Consider the following 22,906-nt stretch of genomic DNA (forward strand, 5'->3'; position numbering starts at 1 on the left):
GTGCAGAGGGTGACCCCTGCAGCCCTCTCTAGGAAATGGAAAAGGCTGGCGTTGGAGTCCAGACCTGGTTCAAATCCTGGTTTTTGTCTCGCACAAATGGTGTGATCTTGAGCAAGTTGTTAATTACTCTGAGCCTCGGTGTCCTTATCTATCAAGGGAGAGGGCAGGCCTCCTTCATTCAGTCGTTATTAAATATTTATTACCTCCTGGGTACTTGGTGCTGGGCTTTCCTGGGGAATCAGGCCCTCCCTCAAAGAACTCAACCCAGGGGTAAAAAGAGCAGTTCCGATTCTGGTGGTGATGGGAGAAAACCCTACGGGCTGCGGGAACCCACAGGAGGGACCCTAACCAGACTGGTTTACTTGGCTGAGAAAGCAGGAGGGCAGGAGAAGAGAGCAGGCACCCGCTCCGCAGGTCCCCAGGAGCTGGCTTTCGAGTCTGCTGTTAGAATCTTACCAGATCAGTAGACTTTTGAGGACGGAAGTGCTATCCTCAGATTTAGCCTTTAGGAGGCTTGTCCTCTGCTGGATGATGGGTTGAAGGAGGCCATTTGATTGGAGACAGACCAGTGAGGAATCTGATTGAGAAATTCATTTTGGGCAAGGAAGGAGGCTGAGGCAGCCAGGGCAGAGCAGTGGGAGGGCGTACACAGCAGCTTTCCAGGTGTTGAGGGGCTGGGCAGCTGCGGGCTTCTGGCTGGCTCAGGGCAGAAGCAGGAGTGGGCAGTGGGCGGACAGTGGAAGGGGACAGGAGGCAGCTGGGGTAGGGGGGTTTGGGCCTGGTCACCACCTAAGGGATAACAGAAGCCTCGGGAGGGGCCAAGATGCTGGGTAGGGGGCGGGAGCAGGCTTTGGGGGGTTGTTTGAGGGCCAGGACCTGGACCTCAGGGGAGGACCCTGTGGAGGGGGAGGGCAGGGGAGGTAGGAGGAGAAGCCAGATGTAGGGACTTTAGGCTGCCCTGCCCTGGGGCGGGGGGGAGGGCACAAGTCATATGTGTCAGGCGTTTTGCCCAGTGCCAGACCCAGGGGAGGGGCCCAGAAGGGTCAGTTCCCACAAGTCATTGGCCAGCAAGCAGAACCTAGTCTGTCCCCTCACCATGCCAGCCCAAGGAGGAAGATATTTGGGAAGAGCATTTGCATGCGTAACAAGGCTAAAGTGAGGGAGAGAGAAAGGGGGAGCAGGAGATGAAAAGAAATTACCATACGCCAGGATCTTGTTATTCAACCCAATTTTCAAAGGACCACAGCTGTCGCACTGAGATAATCCGTTAATTATAACAGCCCTTGTGCTTTGGCAATGGGAGAGAAACCGAGGCTGGGGAGCAGGCAGAAGGCGGGGGTGGGTGCAGGCCTTTGGGGGGCCGGACCTGCGAGAGGGGACGGGGCAGGTAAAGAGGGGTGTGTTGCCCTTCAGACTGAAAGGAAGACACTGTTGGGGGGCCAGGCCTCCTCCCTTCTTGGCTGCCATCCATAGGGCAGTGGGTGGTGAGGACCTGCTGTGTGCTGCGTACCCCCGCCCCCCGCCTCCCCCAAAGCCAGGGTGCCATGACCGTACTAGGGGCAGCTGAGTTTATTGAGCACTTACTGCGGGCCAGACTCTGCTCCATAGCTGTTCACTCACCGCCCTCCGAGGTAGTGCCCTTCTAGTCTCATTGTACAGAAAAGGAGGCTAAGACTCAGGGGGCCACGCTGTGGGGTCGGTGGCAGAGCTAGGATCGGAGCTGAACGTGGCCCGCCCTTCCAGCAGAACGGGAGGGGGCACTGGTGTCCCTGGCTTGCCCTTGAGTTTTAGGACGAAGGAACTGTAGCTAGGTATAGGACTCTTGAGGCTCAGCCTTATCAGAGGACCCCCCCACACCCCGAGATGACAGCCCATGTTGTTGGAGGGTGGCTTGGTGGCCACGCGCCCTGGGCCATGGTTTCTACGCAGCCGGCAGTCATGGGGTGCCCCCCCAACCCTGCCCCGCATTTCCGGGGCTTTTCCAGCATGGACAGAGCTTCCTTGTTCTCCGAGGCCACAGCTGCAGGCCCCTGGGGGCTCCCTCACCCGCTCCAGAGAAGCTACCCTGGGGCCAAGAGAGGGTCCCCTTGCCTCTGCCTGATTCACGGTTGGGCTGGGCTGCATCCTTGGCTGGCTACAGGCCCTGGGTGCTGGACCTGCAACAGGCAGTGGGAGGGTGGGCAGGTGTCCCAGGTGAGCAGAGTTAGGGGAACTCAAAGTCTATGGGGAGAGGGGTGGGAGCAAGAGGCCATTCCAGAAACCCCAGGGCCCTTTGCTGCAGGCCCTACTTTTGGGGGGGTGAACTTAAAGCTGTCTGCGGGGTGTGGCTTCTGCAATGGAGGCCTCGGGCCTCCTGGTGCGCATAGCAGGCTTAGCTGGCAGTGTTTTATGGGGTAGGAATTGTTTTTGGAGCGAGTAAACCTCAAACCTCAGCAGGAACCCTGAACCTGACCCAGGAACCCAGGCAGCATCATTAGAGAGCTGGGCCCCTAGGATGACCAGCAGATCTGGGAGAGTGTATGGGTGCTTCCCTAGTTTGGGGTCCCCCCGGCCCAGCCGTGGGCCTGCTTAGGGCTAGTGGGTGTCTGCTGTCTGTCCCAGAGCCACAGAAGAGGGAGGCAGGGACAAAGGTGCTCTTGGGCCCCAGACCAGGAGGCTCGTGGGATCCCCCCACCTCAAGGCTGGGATTCTAACTATTCCCACGCCGAGGTTCCCTCTGTGGCTGATCTCCCAAGCTCCAGTGCGCCAGGGCCAGAGGGCAACGCAGCCAGACAGGCAGGGAGGAGGATGGGCATTTGCTCTGTCCTTGCAGGGATGCGGATCCTGGGCAGCCAGAACTTCCAGTTTTTTCCATGAGAAACCGGGATTTTTGAAATGAAGTCACGGAAGTTTTCAATATTGGCAACTCAATTAAAAAAAAAGTTTTGAAAGCACTATCCAGATGGAACAGGATCCCACAGCATCTCTTGACCCAGAGCCTGGTGCCACAGAGGGTCAAAGCCCCTGTGTAGGAGTTGTGAGACCTCAGTTTCCTCCTCTGTAAAGTGGGAATGATAACTGAGGTTGTGCGGAGGGCAAATGAGCTAACGTGAGAGGTGCTTAGGCCCAGCCCGGGAGGGAGCCAGGACTCTGTTTCCCCCTTACCCCAGGCTGCCCATCCCTCCCCCGCCAGGCTGCCTCCCAGCGGGCTGCCCCCGGTGCCCCCGGAGCCTCCCTTTCTCCCGGTGGGCTCCTCGTGGGCCACCCCGCCTTGGGACTGCCCTGAGGGTGTTGGAAGGCAGGGACTGGTCACCCCTTGGGGCCCTGGAGGAGAAGCAGGCGGAGGACGCAGAGCTGGGAGGGCAGGCCTAGCCGGTGCCTGGTACATAGTAGGTGCTCCATAAATGTTTATTGAATGAATGAATGGAGGCCATGCAGGCAGAGGCAGCCGCGCGTGTGCAGGCACTGGTGAAAGAGCGGGTCCAGTGGAGACTGGTGAGTAGTGCCCGGGGTTGCAGCTGAGCGGGGCTTGGGGTTTGCTGGAGCCAAGTTCAAGAGGCCAGCAGGGACCAGGTTGGGGGGGGTCAGGGACTAGGTTGGGGGGGAGTTCATGGGCCCGGTGGGGGCTGTTCAGGGACTAGGTATGGGGAGGTCAGGGGCCAGGTGGGGGGTCATGGGCCAAGTCGGGAAGCTGGGGTCAGGTGGGGGAGGTGGGGACGAGGTGCAGAGGTCAGCCAGGGAGGCAGGGACCCAGGGAGGGGGTCAGGGGTCAGGTTGGGGGATGGGTCAGGTAGGGGGCAGGGAACAGGTGGGTATGTCAGGGGAGGGCAAGGATCAGCTGGAGGAGGCAGGGGTGAGCTGGGAAAGGCAGTTCTCTGAATAGCCTGGAGGATTCTGGGATAGCCAGAGGTAACCCCTGGGGTGGGACTAGGAGGCGAACTTTTAACACAGGTCACCCTTGGCTTTGGGCGGGAGGATCCCATGCTCCCCTCCAGGGCCTGGCGGTAGGTGGTCTGGGATCTGGGCTGCTCGGGGCTGGGCAGTGGCCCGTCTGTGAAGCGCTCTCCACAGAACTGGTGTCAGGCCTCCGTGGTCAGTTTTTCTGGGTAGCTTTTCAAGACCAGAGCCTTTTGGTAAAAACCCTCCCATCTTCCTGCTTACCTCCTCCCACTGAGGCGTGGACTCGACGCAGGTGCTAATGATGGGCAGGACAGCCCCGGGAGCAGCTGTGTTCATGGGCGATGACTCGCTGGGGAGTTTCCAGAGGGCTTTGGTGAAGGGGGTGGTTTCCCGGTAAACCAGAGAGACACCAGTGCGCAGCTGTTCTCCCCCTGCACAGATGAGGAAACTGAGGCCCAGAGGGGCAAGGCGCTGACCGGCCCGTGGTCACACAGTGAGCCAGCCAGCAGTGTGATGTGACAGCCCAGGACACCGCAGATGAGCCCAGGCCCCTTCCCTGACCAAGGCTACCAGGCTTGGAGGCTGGTGCTTATGTGTTGAAGCTGTGCAAACCCAATTAAGTAGCACCCCCTCCTCCTCCCCTGCCCCCCCCGTAGCTCTCAGCCTTGGCTGCGGGGTGGTGTGGCGTGGCGTTCTCCTTCAGCTCTTCTAGGTGAGCCGGAAGCTCGGTGAAGGCAAGGCATGCGCGTCTGCTTCGGGGCCGGGCCCCCAGCAGGTGTGCGGTGATTTCGCGCCCAGGTGTCAGGAACGCGGGCGAGTGGGCAGCGGGTCCCCATGTCCCCTGTGACACAGATACGGGTGCAGCCGTGGTCGGCTGGCCCAGCCCCGGAAGGTGCAGAGCCGGGAGCCGGGGCTGAGGTTTCAAGGGGCAGAAGCCAGCTCCCCCGAGATGGGGGACAGCCGCGCGCAGGGCTGAGCCTAACGACACTGGAAGGGGGATGGACGGAGCCCGGCACCTCGGGGGGCAGCCCAGACTCCTACTGCCCAGAGCTGCCTGAGAACGGTCTGGGCACTGGGGCTCCCCGGCGGAATGTGTGAAGGGGCCCAGGGCTTTGGGTGACATCCAGGACGAGGGGCAGCTGGATCCAAGAGCTGGGGACTTGAAACCCCAGTGGAGGAAGAGGAAGAGAGGTCATGAGGCTGTGTAGCCTAGAGAAGTGGATTGTAGGGGTGTGAGATAATGGTGGGGCCTTGAAGCGGGGGATATTGGCCTCGTTCTCAGTGGCTCCAGAAAGCACTTGGACCAATGAACAGAGGTACAAGGAGTCAGAGTTGGCTCGGTAATAGAAGAAGAAATTTGTAACCATCAGATCTGTTCAAGAAGGGTGTAAGTAGCTTCCGGTGGATGCTGAGATCCCTGTCACCGGCGGCATGCAAGCTGGGGAATGTTACCTCTGCAGGAATTTGGGAAAAGTCTGGTAGTTCTAAGAGCTCAGGTGGGCCCAGATTCCCCCACTGTGTGGTCTTGGGCAGATCACTGTATTCTCTCTGAACCCGTTTGGGCATCTATAGATGAGAAGCATAAGGGGGGCTCATGAGGCTAACAGGAAGGCTCAGTGCATTTCCTGCACCCCATGAGCACCCCATCAGTGGGGCCCCTCCTTCTGATATGTGGCCTCCTGACTCAGTGGAGTCAGGGCCCCCAGGATCTCTGTCTGCCCTCCGTCCCCGTCCCTAACCCTGGGCTCTCATTCCACACACCATGTTCTGAGCACCTGCTGCATGTCTGCCCTTGTTCCAGGCATGGAGGTTAATTATAGTTGTGAACAAAATAAAGCCTGCTTTGATTTCATGATGGGGGGTGGGTGGGGAGGGCAGCTGATAATAAATAACCAAGTGATGTCTGGCATTGCTGAGTGCTCTGAAGGGAGCCAAGCCAGGTTTGGTGTTAGGGAAGGTGGGCTTGAGGGGAGCAGTTGGGTAGAGACCTGAATGAAGTGGGGGTAGCGGCCTGTGCAGACACTGAGGGAGGAGCATTCTAGGAGCGAGAATAGCATGTGCAAAGGCCCTGAGGTAGAATTGTGCCTGGGGGAGGGGGTTGAGGAACATAACTGGCCTGGAATAAGTACTTCCTAATGATGGAGAGATTGAAGTTTCTTTTGGCTTGTGGACACTTTCCTAAAAGGGAAGAAGGTACATACACAAGGGGTAGGAGAGCCCCTGGGCAGCCCATGCATGTCCAGTCTCTGCCATGAGCCCAGCTCTTTAGAGGAAGCCGGGGAAGGAGAGAGCCTCAGTTTTCTCACCTGTAAAATGAGACCAATAGCCCTAGTCACTCAGGATTGATAGAAGATTCAAGGACTGTGCAATGTCGGCCAAAGGGATAGTTATGACTATCTTACAGGTGAGGAGACTGAAGCCCAGAGAGGTTCTTTAATGTGCCGTATGTCACACAGCTCAGCATTCAATCCCAGGACCCTTTGTCTTCAACATCCATACTTCTTACTCTCTGCTGGGGCTCATTGTACCTGAAATCCAAATGGTTTATGGCCAAATGGCCGTTCCATGGTGGAGGTATAATGATCCCATTTTATAGATGCAACTGAGGCCCAGAGCTGCATGCCCCGGGGAACCCCAGTGCGGTGGAGGCAGTGACAAGATTCAGTGTCCAGCGCCCCCCGGGGTGGCAGGCTTTGTTCCAGAGAGCAGAGGGGACCCCTGGCCTGGTGCTGTCTTTCAGCAGACAGAGGTGAGGCGACTGCTTGCCCCATGAGTTCTGGCTGGGTCCCAGGAGCCCTCAGGCCTCCTAATCCTGGGTAATGGCATTGACCTGGACAGTGACAATGGCACCTCAGGGGACCTTGGCCAGCCTGGCCCAGGGAAGAATCCAGGCCAGGGCTTTCAGCCGCTGCAAATGAGATTTCCCCCGTCCACCCTCATGTCCCTGCTCCTGGGAGGCGGGAACATGGACCGCACCCCTCCCCACCCCACCTGTTCCCCAGCTCCCACCAACATCTGCTCCAGCAGTGTCCCCACGGGAGCCTCCTGCCCTGTCCAGTGTATTTGTCTCTGCCACGGCCTGCGATTTCGGGGGAGCCCCGTGAGATAGCAAGGTGGCACTCAGCAGCCCACACAGGTGGCAGCCCTGCGTCTCTCCTTCCCTGCTGATCCTGGCTCCCCCACCTCCCACCCCTCCCCCCTCTGCCGCAGACCTCAGCCTGCCCGCCCTCGCACTCAGCCCAGGGAGGGGTAGCTCCGGGGAGATGCCCTGGGTGCCCGACAGACAGTGCGCTCTGCCTCCCGAGCAATGTCCTGGGTTAAGCTGGGCGGGGGGGCTCCTCTGGGGCAGGAAGCTCCCAGAAGGGATGGGGGTCTGGCAGATCGAGGTCTGCCACTGCCGCCCTGGGGCCTGAGCCTGACTTGCCACCAGCAGCATGGGACCCTTCCCTGGTCCTGGCGTCTGCTTTCTCCTCTGGGAAGGGCTGGGACGGGGTGGAGCAAGGGTTCTTCCAGTAGTGAAGTTGTAGGATTCGGAGTCCATGGAGGTGCCCCGAGCCTCGTGGCGCCTGGAGGACAAGGGCATAGAGGCCAGCTGGATAAACCAGTGGTTTCTGGGGGCGGTTGCCGAGGCCCAGAGACGGGGCGGGGTGGGGGGGCATGAAATTTGCTGAGAGTCACTCATGTTCTGTGGCTCTGAACGGAGACCCCAGCTGAGCTGTGCCCTTCAGACCTGTCAGGACTTGCTGACCCTCCTTCCTCCTCACCATCCAGGGTGTCCCCACAACAGGGGACATCTGTAACCAGCCAGACTGGGGGCCCACACTAAGACCCCTCTGCAGTACGCTGCACCCCCCCCCCCAACTTTTCTTTTCTCTGCTGGCTAGAGGCAGGGGGACCTGCCCCTGCTAGGGCCAGAGGTCTCTTGTTCCTGCCACACCAGTGTGCCCCCTGAGCCGGAGCGGGGGGGTGGGGGGCGGGTTGGGTTTGCAGGCCCAGTGCATGGGTGGGGGAGGGGAAGCTGGGTCAGCTGGGAAGGGGAGAAGCTGGGCCAGGCTCTCCCAGGTTTAACACCCCTGGCACAGGGCAGCAAAGGCCTCTGCTTCCGACAGCTGCTTCCGGCTGCTTGCCCCTCCCTGTGAGCTGGGCACTGGTGGCATTTCTGCCCCGGGTGGGTGGGCAGCAGGCTCCGTGCCCTCCATCATCTCCCTGAGCCTCTCTGCTGATTGGTTCCTGTCTCAGACGCTCGTTCTCCATTCATCTCCATCCTCTGTCTCTCCCCGCTTGGCTGTCTCCGTATTTTGCTTTCCTGTCCTGCCTGGCCTTCTATTTGCAGCTCCCTCACTCCTTCCTTTCCCTCTGCCATCCCCCACCCCCGCCACTGCCCCAGGGGTGGGGGTAGGGCCCTGCTCCTGCTGCTGGCATGTGTGCTGGGGGATCCCCAGGACCATGAGGACCCCCAGCTCCAGGTGTGAGCCAGCAACCCTCCCCCATACCTCAAGTAGGTGTGCAGCTGGGCAGGGGGCCAAGTGGTGCTCTCAGCACCTTCTTCCCCTTGCCGTCCCCCTTCCCTGGCTGCGTCAGGCCTCAAGGGGTAGTGGGCAGGTGGCCCAGGGACCGGTACCGAGTGGCTGACGCACACACGGGAAGGGGTGATGGGGAGCCTCCTCCCCTTCGGTCTGAGTCATGGAAGGGGTGGGAGGGTGAGGGGAGCTGGGCCCCTGGCCAGGCCATCCTGGAGACCAAGAGGAGCTGGAGAGAGGGCCATGGGAAGGGTCACCTTGAGTTGCTGGGGTGGGGGCTTTTGTCTACTCTGGACTGTTTGGGGAAGGGAAGAGGTCGGAAAGGACTAGCTGGGCTCACTAAACCTGAGATCCTTTTCCTAGCAACCCCCCGCCACCATCAGCCTCTTCACATCCCCTCAGCGTGGCCTTGGATTTCCAGAAGCTCCAGCCAGCTCAGCTCTGCCCTGTACCCCCTGGGCCCGGCTGGGGGTGCTGGCTTGAGCAGCTCAGATCTGAAGGGCATGGGGAATGGGGTGGGGGACACTCTGTGTGGCTCAGTTGCACAGGTGCGCACGTACATTAACATGGAGAACTCAAACGTTCTGAAACATGTATGCAGGTATGTGTCTGCGTCCCTGCAGATGCCCCTACGCACACCTTTCCCCATCGCTCCACATGTAGGTGAGCTCACCTTCACCCCTCAGCACTCCCAGTGGCGGGCTGCACACGCCCGGATCCTGGGCTCTTGCTTGGGCATGAGTGTGCACACACGGCTGCCTGCATGTCCGTCTACTCGCATGCGTCTGCTTGCACACCTCTGCGCCGGTGTTGTTGTTGTTGTTTAAAGATTATTTATTTATTTATTTGACAGAGAGAGAGAGAGAGAGAGAGAGATCACAATTAGGCAGAGAGGCAGGCAGAAGGAGAGGAGGAAGCAGGCTCCCTGCTGAGTAGAGAGCCCGATGTGGGGCTCGATCCCAGGACCCCGAGATCATGACCTGAACCGAAGGCAGAGGCTTTAACCCACTGAGCCACCCAGGCGCCCCTGCGCCAGCCTTCTAAGCCGGCGCACACCTGCGCATGTACCGGCGTACAAATGCGGTCCCCGGACGTTCCCAGCAGGGGCCGGAGGTGCAGACAGAGGGCTCCCTGACCTAGCGAGCTTGGCCCCTCAGCCTCTCCCAGTACAAGCTTGTTGCCGGTGGCAGGGGAGGAAACTGAGGCCCCAAGGAGCCATCAGCCACGCCAGATGGGAGTGCTAGCTGCGCAGCCCAGCCAGGGACAGAAATACTCTGTGCTGCCTGGGCGCCCGTCCCTGCCCGACCTCCTTGTGCCCTCTATCACCCCACCGCCCCCAGTCCCCATCCGGCCCCTCAGCCCGAACCAACCTTGCTGGGGCCTGGGAGCTGTGAGTCGGCCTCACCTAGAGGTCCGGATAATCACAGCTTCCGTCGCCGTGTCTTTAATCTGAGAGGTCATCAAATGTCCCATTCGCTTGCCCCCTTTTCCACAGAAACTGCCTGCCTGGACTTCTTCAGGGACTGTTTCCGTCCTTGCTTCCCTTTCCTCTCTTCAGCCCTCTGGGGCTCCGGGCTGTAAATTGGTTTTGCTTTAACAGCAAAGGTTTAATACATTTTTTTTTTTTTTTTTCCTTTTCAATGCACTCTCTCTCTTGGAGTTTCCCAGGAGGAGGGGCATGAGGCAGAGGTGGCTCTTGTGAACGGTGTCTGGCTTTCTTTGTCCAAATGTGGATTTCTCCGGCCTGGTCTCCATAGCCCTGGCCGCTGCCCGGGGCGAGGGGAGGGCGCACGGGGCTCTTCCTGCAAATTGAGGGAGCCTTGCTTGGGAGCTGGGGCCGCATCAGCTGAGCGGCCCCTGTCTGGCTTGCTGGGTGATTGGGGCAGGTGTCCCCTGGTCGGGGGCTCAGTGCCCCCCTGGAAAATGAGGGGCTGCCGGCTGTGAGCCCTGTGCTACCAACGCTGGTTCTCTGCAACTCGGGCACGAGCAGCATGGCTCACCATACTTCTTCCCCATGAGACGGCTGGGCAGGACCTGGTCCCCACTTCAGTGTGGCAGAACGTTCAGAGATGGTTCGATCCCTCTGGCTGATTGGGCTGGATAGAGGGGGCTCCAGGCCTCCTGACTCCTGGTGCCTAGGGATCCTTGATCCTCGCCCAGGCTGTGCTGTGTGACTAGGGGCAAGTCCCTGCCCTTCTCTGGGCCTCTGACTCTCCAGCCACAAAGGGGATGCGGGGTTTTGGCCACACTGTTCGGGATGCTGCCAGCTTCTCCGTCTGCCTGAGACCTTGTACTACAAGATCGGGGCCCAGTAATGGAAAGCACTTTGGGGAAGTGATATTGTGGGGGGGTGTCTGGCTTCCCAGACTCTTGCCCTTTCTCCCTTGGCTCTGCTGCCACGTGTAGAAGAAGCTATCTCCATGCCCTCCCCCTGTGGGAGACCCCCAGCTTGGGGGGGCCACAGCCATGCTGCTCTGCTCCCCCTCCCCCATGGAAGCTGAGACAAGGGGATTATTTTTGGAACAAGAGCGGTTACACAACAAATGAATTATTTATCTTTGGGCATGGAGGGGAGGAGGCATTTTGCTGGGCTTCTTAATTCCTCTCCTGGATTGGAAGGTTCCTGCCTCGCTACAGGGTCATGTGCATACGGGCCCATTTGTCCGTGGGCATGCTGTGGTGTTCTGGCTCATGGGAGAGGGCATGTGGGTCTCTGCGCTGGCAGGTGGACGAGTGTGGACATGAGTGCTAGGGAGTGTGTGTGTGTTGTGTCTGTGCGTGTGCACACACGCACCTGACCTGTCACTGTCCAGTCTCCCTTCTCTGCCCACCATCCTCAAATTCTGTCCCCCTGTCCCTAATCCTTGTTTCTTCTGTGCCCTTCCCTCCAGACCTCTTGGCCCCTTCTCCCTATCCTGCCACCCCCACCCTCCCTTCTTTTACGTAACAGAGACCCCTGCTTGCTGCTGGCACCAAGGACCCCCAGTAGGAGGGGGTAGAGAAGGGACAGGGGCCCGTGCTGGAGCTTTAGTGGGGCTGTTCTGAGTTTCCACTGATCTGTCACCCCCTCTCGGTGCTGCCTTTCAGGAGCCAGGTGACAGATGGGTCTCGTCCTTCCTGCCCTGTCTCTCGCGCTCCCTCCTCGGAGCTTCCCTCTCCAGCGGCCCGTGGGAATCGTGGGAATCGTCTGAAGTTCTGAGCCCAGAACCAGAGGAGGAGGAAGAGAAGGAAGAGGAGGAGGAGGAGGAGGAGGAGGAGGGAGAGGAAGTCAAGTCTTGAGAGCCTGTGCACCTTCCCAGAGACAAGCGGTGGGGGTGTGTCCGGCTGTGTGTCCCTGTCCCAGTGGCCCGCACCTGCTGCTAGCACCCCCCAAGGACGTCCCCACCCCACTCCCCAACACACGGTTGGTGCTGGCCGTGTCTGCCTCACCAGGGGCCCCTGTGCCAGGGGTCGCCCCCAAGATGGTGGCGGCCCCAGGGAGGACTGTGCCGCCAGCCCCAGCCTCCCGCTGCTAGGTCCTGCCCCCCCCACGCCCCGGTCCCCCTCTCTACACCCCCCCAGTCCGGCCTTCCCCGGAGGGTGGGGTGGGGGGCTGTGGCCAGCGCCATGCTGCGCCTGGGGCTGTGTGCCGCCATGCTGCTGTGCGTGTGCCGGCCGGGCTTCGTGCACGCCGACTGCTGGCTCATCGAGGGCGACAAGGGGTACGTGTGGCTGGCCATCTGCAGCCAGAACCAGCCGCCCTATGAGACCATCCCGCAGCACATCAACAGCACCGTGCACGACCTGCGCCTCAATGAGAACAAGCTCAAGGCCGTGCTCTACTCCTCGCTCAACCGCTTCGGGAACCTCACGGACCTCAACCTCACCAAGAACGAGATCTCGTACATCGAGGACGGCGCTTTCCTGGGCCAGTCGAGTCTGCAGGTGCTGCAGCTGGGCTACAACAAGCTCAGCAACCTGACGGAGGGCATGCTGCGCGGCATGGGCCGCCTGCAGTTCCTCTTCGTGCAGCACAACCTCATCGAGGTGGTGACGCCCGCCGCCTTCTCCGAGTGCCCAAGCCTCATCAGCATCGACCTGTCCTCCAACCGCCTCAGCCGCCTGGACGGCGCCACCTTCGCCAGCCTGGCCAGCCTCATGGTGTGCGAGCTGGCCGGCAACCCCTTCAACTGTGAGTGCGACCTCTTCGGCTTCCTGGCCTGGCTGGTGGTCTTCAACAACGTCACCAAGAACTACGACCGTCTGCAGTGCGAGTCCCCGCGCGAGTTCGCCGGCTACCCGCTGCTGGTGCCCCGGCCCTACCACAGCCTCAACGCCATCACCGTGCTCCAGGCCAAGTGCCGGAACGGCTCGCTACCTGCCCGGCCCGCCAGCCACCCCACGCCCTACTCCACTGATGCGCAGAGGGAGCCCGACGAGAACTCGGGCTTCAACCCCGACGAGATCCTCTCGGTGGAGCCCCCGGCCTCGTCCACCACGGACGCGTCGGCGGGGCCTGCCATCAAGCTGCACCACGTGACCTTCACCTCGGCCACCCTGGTGGTCATCATCCCGCACCCCTACAGCAAGATGTACGTCCTGGTCCAGTACAACAACAGCTACTTCTCCGACGTTATGACGCTCAAGAACAAGAAGGAGATCGTCACGCTTGACAAGCTGCGGGCGCACACCGAGTACACGTTCTGTGTGACCTCGCTGCGCAACAGCCGCCGCTTCAACCACACCTGCCTGACCTTCACCACGCGGGACCCCGTCCCGGGCGACCTGGCGCCCAGCACCTCCACCACCACCCACTACATCATGACCATCCTGGGCTGCCTCTTCGGCATGGTCATTGTGCTGGGCGCCGTCTACTACTGCCTGCGCAAGCGGCGGATGCAGGAGGAGAAGCAGAAGTCGGTCAAGGTCAAGAAAACCATCCTGGAGATGCGCTACGGGGCGGATGTGGACGCCGGTTCTGTCGTCCACGCCGCCCAGAAGCTGGGCGAACCCCCTGTGCTGCCTGTGTCCTGCATGTCGTCCATCCCTTCCATGATCGGGGAGAAGCTGCCCACCTCCAAGGCGCTGGAGGCTGGGCTGGACACCCCCAAGGTGGCCACCAAGGGCAACTACATCGAGGTGCGCACGGGTGCGGGCGGGGATGGCCTGGCCCGGCCCGAGGACGACCTCCCGGACCTGGAGAACGGCCAGGGCTCAGCCGCCGAGATCTCCACCATCGCCAAGGAGGTGGACAAGGTCAACCAGATCATTAACAATTGCATCGATGCCCTCAAGCTGGACTCGGCCTCGTTCCTTGGGGGGGGAGGCGGCGGCGGGGACCCCGAGCTGGCCTTCGAGTGCCAGTCCCTCCCCGCAGCCGCCACTGCTGTGTCCTCAGCTGCCGCCCCCGGGGCGCTGGAGCGGCCCAGCTTCCTCTCACCCCCCTACAAGGAGAGCTCCCACCACCCGCTGCAGCGCCAGCTGAGCGCGGACGCTGCCGTAGCCCGCAAGACCTGCAGCGTGTCCTCCAGCGGCTCCATCAAGAGCGCCAAGGTCTTCAGCCTGGACGTGCCCGACCACCCGGCTGCCGCGGGGCTGGCCAAGGGCGACTCCAAGTACATCGAAAAGGGCAGCCCCCTCAACAGCCCGCTGGACCGGCTCCCGCTGGTGCCCGCGGGCAGCGGCGGGGGCGGTGGGGGCGGCGGGGGCGGCGGCATCCACCACCTGGAGGTGAAGCCCGCCTACCACTGCAGTGAGCACCGGCACAGCTTCCCAGCCCTGTACTACGAGGAGGGCGCCGACAGCCTCAGCCAGCGCGTGTCCTTCCTCAAGCCGCTGACCCGCTCCAAGCGGGACTCCACCTACTCGCAGCTCTCCCCCAGACACTACTACTCAGGGTACTCCTCCAGCCCCGAGTACTCCTCCGAGAGCACGCACAAGATCTGGGAGCGCTTCCGGCCCTACAAGAAGCACCCCCGGGAGGAGGTGTACATGGCTGCCGGCCATGCCCTGCGCAAGAAGGTCCAGTTCGCCAAGGACGAGGACCTGCACGACATCCTCGATTACTGGAAGGGGGTCTCGGCCCAGCAGAAGCTGTGACCCTCTCCTTCCCGGTGAGGCCGGCCGGGGGAGGGTTGGGGGGGCCCCCACGGGGAAGGGCCCGGCAGCCGGGCAGGGGGGAGGGGGTGGCGCTGGGGGCCGGGGCCGAGGAGCGGACGCACACGCACACCCGCACGCACGCACCCATGCACACACCTGACCACCACCTGACTGTGAACAGCCACCACCCGACAACAACGGACAGGAAAACAGACTCGTTCTCCTTCAAGTTTACACACTGATACCGAAACCAGTGGTCTTTACTGTGCTGCCCAGGGACTCTGCTGGGGTGGGCGGGGCTGGGGAGGGCGGGGCGCAGGCCAGGAAGCCCAAAGCGGGTGTGGGGTCTGGGGCTCTGGGACTAGGGACCGGTGTGGGGCAGAAGAGTCTGGGGCGGAGAGAGGGTCCCCCCCCCCCCGACTCTGGGGCTAGGTCACTTGGGGATTGAGCACCAGGCAGACATTGGGCCTTGTTTCCTTTCTTTTATGGCTGGGGAATCTGAGGCCCGGAGAAAGAAGGTGATAGCTCCAGGGCCACATGGCAGTTTAGGCAGTTTTGCTGTCCCCCCCAAATCGTCTGCTCATCACCCCCTTCCAGAGCTGTGGTCTCTTGGGGCTGAGGGACTTGAGAATCAGGCAGGTGCTTTTCCTCTCTAGAAAGCCCCATGGCCACGCCCCCAAGTGTGGAGCTATGGTTCATTACGCTGGGGGTCCTTCGCCACGCCCCCCCCCATGCCAGCACCCAAGAGAGACAGGAGGTCTGGCTTGCAAGAAAGGAGCAGAGGCACAGGGCCATTCCACCAGCCCCCTTCAAGTGTCTTCCAAGTAGCCTGGGGGCTGCTTCTGGGGTCTGAGAAGAGAGTAGGTGGGCCCACCTCTCTCAGGTGCAGACCCCTTCACTCCAGCCCCTTAGCCTCTCTCGGCCTCTAGGACCCTTCCTTATGCCAGAAGGGCAGCAGTGAACTGTGATGCCTGGGACCAGTGGGGAGGCAGGGTATTGGGGGGTGGGTCTTCCTGCCTGTGTCCCCACATCCTGGCCTCCCACCTGCCTGATCCCCTGTTATGGGATCTTGGGGCAGCATCTCGGCCTGCCCAGGGGAAGGAGGGCTTTCCCAGGCTTACTCACCCACCACCTCTGGCTGCCCATCCCTGCCCCGCCCTCTGATTAGAGGGGCTCCCATGTTTCCATGGAAATGGCCGCTCCTCCCCTTGCCGACCCCCACCCAACATCGAACAAAGCACAAACAGTGAGCACCCCACCCCTTGCTGGAGTGGGGGTGGGGGCGGGAGCAGGCAGGTTCGTGGGGCCCCTCCCTCTGCCTGGCCAGCTTCTGTCGCCATGGCAACCCAGGGCCTGGCAGTTGGGACTGTTGGGCTCCTGGGGGTTCTCTGTCAGTGTGGGCGGCAGAGGGTGGTAAGGGAGGGCAGGGCCAGGTGGCTGCGGCCTTTCTCAACAGCCAGGGGCTTTCAGGGTTGAGTCTGGATGGGGGCGGGAAGTGGGGCAGATCTGGGGTCCTGAGCACACTGTCAGGGTGCTGAGAAGCCCTTCACCTTTGATAAGGACTTGGGCCAGTGGGGATGGGGACAACTATGGCCTTGGCCACCTGCTCCCTGTCTCCCCACCCAACTCCGGATGGGGAGGAGCCCACTCACCTCACCCCACATCCCTGCTGGAGACCCCCCAGCCTCTGGCCTATCACCTCATTGGGTTTCCTGAGATCTGGGGAGCGTGGCTATGGGGTGAGGGTGGGCATTGGGGTGAGACTAAGACCTTTACTGTGTGTGGGGGTTGCTGACCAGGAAAGCTAGTGCCATCTCCTGGGTTGGGGTTGGGGGGGTCTAGTGACCTTCCTGCCAGGGGTAGAGTCTGGGGCAGGACTGTTGCGGGGGGCGCTGCTAGGCTCACAGGAGCGCCTCTCTTACACCCACTTGGGGGACAGACCAAGCCCAGGGCTCACTTTGGGGGTGACATTTGCAAAGAAAAGACTGTTCTGGGGAGTAGAGAGGAGGGGGCCAGCGTGGACGTGCAGAGCAGACCTCCCTCAACCCCCGAAACCTGCGCCCCCAAGCCTGCCTCACACCAGATTGGCAAAACCGAGAACGGCAAGCGGGCAAAGCCAGTGGTGTGAGAAAGCAGACTCCTGTTATATTTGCATGACGATTTTACTGTATTTTTCTGAGCAAACATCTGTCGTATATGTGCCAGTTTGTCTAGACTCCCAGCCCCCCCCCCCGCCGCCCCCTCTTGCCCACGTTCCCTTTGTCGTGATCTGACAAGCAGCTCTTGAAACCTGGGGAGGGTCCAGCTCTGCAGAAGACCCAAAACAGGTGCCACTGAAACGCAGCCCCTGCCCGTCTCCTGTCTCTCTGAACGTTGGACCCACAAGTGCTGCCTTGCCCCTTGGGGCCCCCGGTTTCCTACCCTCTCCCTTTCCCCTCCTCCCTGCCAGGGAAGGGAGCATGCCGGGACCTCTTTGTCCCACCTGCTGTCATTTTTCAGATGAAGACGTTGGGGGCCCCCCCGAAGAGGGAAGGGCTGGGTGCCTTGACTACCAGGCTGGGGTGTAGGACACGGTCACCTCGCTAAATCCAGGGGGCTAAGAGCTCAGGGCTTCATGGGGAGTCTGGGGGCCCTGAGGGAAGAACCCATGGAAGGAGCCAGGGCCGGGATGGCCTGGTCTCACCGGAGATGGCACGTCCCACAGAGTGAGGGTTCCTGGCAGCGGGAGCAGAAGCCCCCCACCCTTGCCATTCCCACATCATTCCTGGTTGACGATGGCCTATAAAAACCGCAGACCATCTTTCTTTGGGGGTCTCTGTCTTAACAGTGAGTGTCTTGCCACTCCAGGAGGTAAACTGACCTTCCCGGGCTAGATTACACCGATCTTGGAGGCAGAATAGAATTGAACTCGGGCCTCTGGCCTCCTGGCCAGGCTGGACCTTCTTCAGCTGCCAGTCGCCCTGATCTGGGAAAGGGGCCAGTGCACTGTAGCCCACCTTGGAGGCTTTCCTGCATCTGTGTCCTGTGTCCTCTTCAGGATCATTCTTCTCCAAGAGAGAGCAAAATATGAAAGACAAATGAACACCTATGTCACAGAGTCTGGCCAGCTGAGGCCCCGTGTTTGTAACAGCAATGAGCACGGCGGTCCCGGGGCAGACGGGGGGTGGGAGTGGAGGGCTGCAGCCAGGAGAGAAGGGATGTAGGGGGTGATGGAGGAATCGGGGACAAGCCGGCCTGAGGAGATGTGGGGCTACCGGGGGAGGCCTTCTTGCCTTGGGTCCTGCCTGAGCTTTGCTGTCTCTGTCAGAGAATCTCCAGAGGAAAATTCCTGGGTTCCTGTTCGAGTGGCACGGGGCGAGGGGTCCTCCCCTCACCTGGAGGGCCAGCACTGCTAACTTTCTGTTGGAGCTAATGGTTTTCCTTCCTGGAGTGAGATGCAGAGGTCTGGAGGGGAAAAAAGCAAAAACAAACAAACAAAAAAAAACCGAACCAAAACAAAACCTTAGTCTGCTATGGATACCTCCTCAGGATTCCCAGGGCCCGCCCCTGCCTGCTGGAGTCCGCTCACCTCTGCACGCCTGCTAGGGGACAGTGCTGGAGGCCTGTGGAGGCTGCCCGAGTCCAGGTTGGGGGGGAGGTGGGGCGTGGGGCTATCTGCAGGGCAGTGGGAGTGGAGAGACCCACTTGGGAAGAAGAGTAAGCCTGTGTAGCCCCAGAGACTGGGGACGTAGGGGAGAGTCTGGGCCTGGCCGAGGGTCTGTTTGACGTCGCTCACCGCCCGTCCCCACTCCTGAAAATTTAACAGTGCGGAAACAGAAGCTCAGAAAAGGGAAGGAAGGAAGTCTTCTAGGGTCTGGAAACCAGTTAGGGACGTGAGTCCAAGATGGCAGCCAGGCATGGGGGACAAGAGTCACAGGCCCCAGCTTGTAAGGGGCGTCCGTGCGGAGAAGAGTTCCCCAGTGAGGGACACTGTGCAGAGAATGAAAACAAGGTGACAGAGCGGGGAGGTGCTCAGGGTCCCCCTGGCAGGGGGAGGGGCGGGGGGCACGAGCCCGGAGGACTGACCAGGAAGACCAGACCAGAGGGAGAGGGTGACAGGTGGCTGGATGTCCCGAATAACCTCCTCAGGTGTCCCCACTTTGCGCGCCCACCCCATCCCACCCCACCCCACCCCACCCCACCCCGGGCCGAGGGAGCCTGCCCTCTGCAGCATCCCACCCCATTCGTGGCTGAGTGGGGCTCTTTCTGGGTAGAAGCCCTGGAGGGGGGGGGGGTGGGTCTGGCTCCCGAGGGGCTTACAGGGGCAGGGCTGACGTGTGCCCACCTGAAGGACTGCTTTCTCCTCCCCAGTGAGACTTCTGCACAGCGCCCTCCACCCTCCGGCCCAGGAGCTGCCGTGCTCCTTGTCCTCCCTGAGCCCGTGTCCTCACACCTTTAAGACAGAACCAGTATTTACACTTCTTGCCTCACAGGCCTCATTAAAGGTCCCTCACTGCTGCTGAGCAGAGGGAGAGGAACAGGGTGTTGAATGGGGTGGGCGGGAGGCTCTGGGCCTCCTCTTGCTTCTTTTGCCCTCGCCAAACAAGCACAGGGCTGGACAGGGGCAGGGGTCTATCCTTGCTGCCTCCCTCCCTCCCTCCCTCCCCTCCTTCCTCCCCCCTTCCCTCCCTAAGGAGCCGCCAGCCCCCGTGGGCCCTGCGGCTTGGCACCTGGTTTGGGGGCTGCAGAGGGGACTCTCGGCCCTGGGCTACGAACCTGTGAACCCTAGCTGTATGTGGACCTTTCCTTCCTCGGGGGGCGGGGGCAGAACCTCTCCTTTTCTTCTTTTAGGGGGGTAACTTCATTTATTTTCTCTTCCCTATATCTGCCTCTCCCTCCTCCCAACATCCTGTTTTAAACCGAATGGCACGAAATTGTTTTCCTCAACTCGGAGATTCCTGTATGGAGAGAATCAATTTCTATATTTGCAATAAATTTCTTATTTAAAACAATGGGGCCAAGGTCTGTGTTGAATGTCGACCCCCTTCCCCCCGCCCCCGCCAAGCGGGAGTCCCAGGACCCCTCCGTTTCCCTTTCTCACCAGAGCCCCACACACAGGGTTGAGGAACGAAGCCCCCTCGATGGGCAGTCACCCCCCCCCAACCCCATCCCGCCCCGGGGTCAAGGAAAAAAGCAGTGTGTCTGTCGGAGGTCAGGGACCAGCAGGAGATGAGAGGGTTCCAGTCCCCCCACACCCCTCAAGCCTGGCGGGCTGGGGCCTTATGGCATCTCTTCCTTAAAAGCCGGGGGGCCCTTGGCCAGCTGCTGTGCTCCCCAACCCGGGTGCCCTGGCCTCCATCGTCCCTGCTCGCAATCAGATCTGAGGAGACAGACAGGGTGTGGACATTACAAATCTCAGCTGATGCCCAGGGATTATGTCCCTTAGCCAGTGGCCAAGGACCCCGATTTACCATGGGCCAGCTTTTAATTGCTCTGTGCCCTTCGAGAGGGGTGATGGGGGCCCAGCGGGTGTCCTCCTGGCTACTGTCAGACTAACTTCTGGGCAGCCTGCCGAGTCCCACCGGGTCTCCAGAGAGGTCTGCTGCCCCTTTCTCCACAGCTTCGAACCATCCCTGCTCCTTCTCCAGAATCAAGAGATTGGCAACTTGTCTCTGTGCTCAGGCATGGAGTTCGGGTCTTCTGTCCAGGGAAACCCTTGCTCAGGGGGGCCTGGGGGTCACCTACAGACCCCCGCCTCCTTGTCTGCCCAGGCCGCCCTTGGCTCGGATCCTTGTTCTCCAAGTGCGGCAAAGCCCTCCTCAGGGAAGCCCCTGGCTTCAGCCTGGATGGCCGTGGGGTCCTCCGAGTGGCCTCCCTGGCACCGAGCTGTTCTCCCATGAGTGATGTCACACAGTGCCACTTGGCAGCACTGACCCCGGGGCCGTCCCTGGGGCCCTGGTGGCTCTTGGCCCATGGGTGTGTTGTGATCCCTTTCACCTCCCTGAGAGCTGGTGTGAACCGGTGGTGGGGTGGGGGACGGCGTCCTTCTGCGAAAGTCCCCGTCTGGGCCCCAGCTGGCATCCGGTCTCCGCTCAGCTGGCCTCAGGCACCCTCCTCGCTGCTGTCTCAAGATGGCCTCAGCCCGGCCTGCGGTCTCCCGGGACCTCTGCTGACTGGCCCTTGCCAGGCAGCCCCTAGCTCATGTCCTGTTTTCTGAGGGGAGGTTCAGGATGAACTTGCACTGTGGGATGGGAAGAGAGAGGGGCATGTCTGTGGGTAAGGTTGGGGGGGCAGAGCCTGCAGCTGGGGCTGCCCTGGGGTCCCCCAGCCTGGCTGAGGCTCAGGCCACCCTTCCCCACCCCCGCCCTGCCACCTTCCTCTGATACTTTGCTCCGGGGCCTCCATCACCGTGGGCCTTTCCTGTTGGGACGGTCCCATGATTTCCAAGGGTAGGAAGCCATGACCAAAGGTGGGCTTGAGCCTTTGGCGGGGGTGGGGAGGGGCGATGGGGGGCATCCAGGCCAGTCCAGCTCCTTCCATTCCCGCTGTCCTGGACTCCCCAGCTCCTCAAGCTCCTTCCCCCAAGGGGTTCGAGGGTCATCTGCAGTTCCTGGGAATTTGGAAGTGTCTTCAAGGACAGCTTTGCTTTTGTGTACAGAAAGACTCATTCTGTTATTACTCAGGTACAAATGCAAAGACCTTTAGCTTTTCATTTCGGCACAGAGGTTATTCTATTTATAGATCTAGTAAATTTTCATGTTCACATGGAAGGGGATTTGGGTTAATTTAGGTCCTGTTTACAAAATGCAGTTAATCAAATGTCTTTAACGGCCCCAAACTTCATCCAGACATTCATCCTATCTGATTTCCTTTCAAAATACTTCATTTATTTGAAGAACCAGCGACGCCTTACATCCTGACAGATTTCTACTCGCTCCCGGGGTGACTTTGGGTTCTTGTCGTGTACTGATCTTCTTATCACATGAGTGGTATTTTCAAGGAAAATCACAATTCGGAATTAATTCCTTTTATAAACAAATCGATCTGAATTTCAGGGACACGGATGCCTTATAAAGAGCGAACAACACAAAGAAACTGAAACACGAGATATACCCAGATATCTTCATCAGACATTAATTATACAAATGTGACATGTGGGTTTTGCACCTAATTCTAATCCTTCCTGGGGTAAGGAGGTGTTCTTCCTGCGACAAGACTCATGTCACCCAGGGGGTCTGCCTTGTGGGCACTTTAGGGTAAACTCTTGCTAGCTCTGATATATACTGGCGATTTCAGTGGGGGTGGTGATCTGGACCCTACAGACAGAGGCAACCCTGCTTTTACGGTTTCCGGGTTATGCCCTCTAATCAGGCTCACTCAGACCAGTGTCCACAGGTGACCCGGTTCTTCTGTCTTCTCCAGGATGTCTACAATCCCATCATGTCCCCCGCTCCTTGAGCTGTCAGCTCAGGATGGTCACTGCCTCTGGATTCCCGAAACTTCCTCCCCCATACGCGGGCTCCCACTTTGCAAGGTGCTCCCAGGATAGCTCCCCGGGCTCCTCCAGGGCTTGGTTTGAAGGTGTTCACGGTTTCAAGGTTATTCTATGACCTTCTCAGAGCTGTAGGCCAACGAACTTGTTCTTCTATTGAGTTGGGTGGCTCACTTCCCCTCCCCTGGGGCTCCCCGCTTCCCTGACTTAGCAGCAGTAAAATCTCTTCCTCTGGAGATGTCCTCAAGATCAGCCCTTGTGCCTGAAGGGCACTGGGGACGTTACCCGGTCTCGGCTGGTTCTGAGGCAAATCTCAGAAGGCACGGCCCTGGGCACCCTGGCCCCTGGTCCATGACCCCCAGGCCTGCCTGCCTCGTGTTTCTGCCTTGGGTAGTCGAGGTGTCTGTGGGACCCAGAGGTGGCCTCCTGCAGGCCACAGGCCGGGCAGCGTCACACCGGGCAGAGCCCTGCCCTCGGCTTCTGCTGGCCTCAAGCCACAGCTGCCCCTTTCTCCACAACTACAAACCACCCCTGCTCCTTCTCCGGAATCAAGAGATTCGCAACTTGTGTCTCTGGTCAGGCATAGAGTTCGGGTCTTCTGCCCAAGGAAACCCTCGCTCAGGTGGGGCCTGGGGGCCACCTACAGGCCTCAGCCTCCTTGTCTGCCCAGGCCGCCTTGGCTTGGATCCTTGGTCTCCAACTGCGGCAAAGGCCTCCTCAGGGAAGGCCCGGGGGAGGCAGCCATTAGCTCACGTCCTGTTTTCTGAGGGAAGGTTCAGGATGAACTTGCACTGCGGAATGGGGAGAGAGAGGGGGATGTCTGTGGGAGGGGTTGGGGAGGGTCAGGGTCTGCAGCTGGAGCTGCCCAACCTGGCCGAGGCTCAGGGACCCCCGCCCAGCTGCCTTCCCCTGCTCCCAGGCAGTAGGGGACTTAAGGTGATTTCATAGCCGCTGAGGT

At 60.4% G+C, this 22,906-nt stretch overlaps 2 protein-coding genes across 2 annotated transcripts; both read left to right on the plus strand.

Moving 5' to 3' along the window:
- The first annotated feature begins 3,233 nt into the window (after nucleotides 1-3,233).
- LOC122892155 (protein FANTASTIC FOUR 1-like) lies at nucleotides 3,234-11,927 on the plus strand. Its single transcript, XM_044228332.1, has 2 exons — nucleotides 3,234-3,474; nucleotides 11,487-11,927. The coding sequence occupies exons 1-2, from the start codon at nucleotides 3,403-3,405 to the stop codon at nucleotides 11,676-11,678; spliced, it is 264 nt and encodes an 87-aa protein (XP_044084267.1). The 5' UTR covers nucleotides 3,234-3,402; the 3' UTR covers nucleotides 11,679-11,927.
- A 78-nt stretch (nucleotides 11,928-12,005) lies between these two features.
- Nucleotides 12,006-14,477, plus strand: ELFN2 (extracellular leucine rich repeat and fibronectin type III domain containing 2). The gene has a single exon (XM_044227305.1). The coding sequence runs from the start codon at nucleotides 12,006-12,008 to the stop codon at nucleotides 14,475-14,477; it is 2,472 nt and encodes an 823-aa protein (XP_044083240.1).
- Nucleotides 14,478-22,906: the final 8,429 nt, after the last annotated feature.

The sequence above is a fragment of the Neovison vison genome, chromosome 12, assembly GCF_020171115.1.
Source record: "Neovison vison isolate M4711 chromosome 12, ASM_NN_V1, whole genome shotgun sequence".
NCBI lineage: Eukaryota > Metazoa > Chordata > Mammalia > Carnivora > Mustelidae > Neogale > Neogale vison.

Coding starts and splice junctions, on each gene's coding strand:
- LOC122892155 (XM_044228332.1), top strand. CDS start 3,403: ATGGAGGCCATGCAGGCAGAGGCAGCCGCGCGTGTGCAGGCACTGGTG. Junction 3,475..11,486: donor AGCGGGTCCAGTGGAGACTG/GTGAGTAGTGCC, acceptor GCTGCCTTTCAG/GAGCCAGGTGACAGATGGGT.
- ELFN2 (XM_044227305.1), top strand. CDS start 12,006: ATGCTGCGCCTGGGGCTGTGTGCCGCCATGCTGCTGTGCGTGTGCCGG.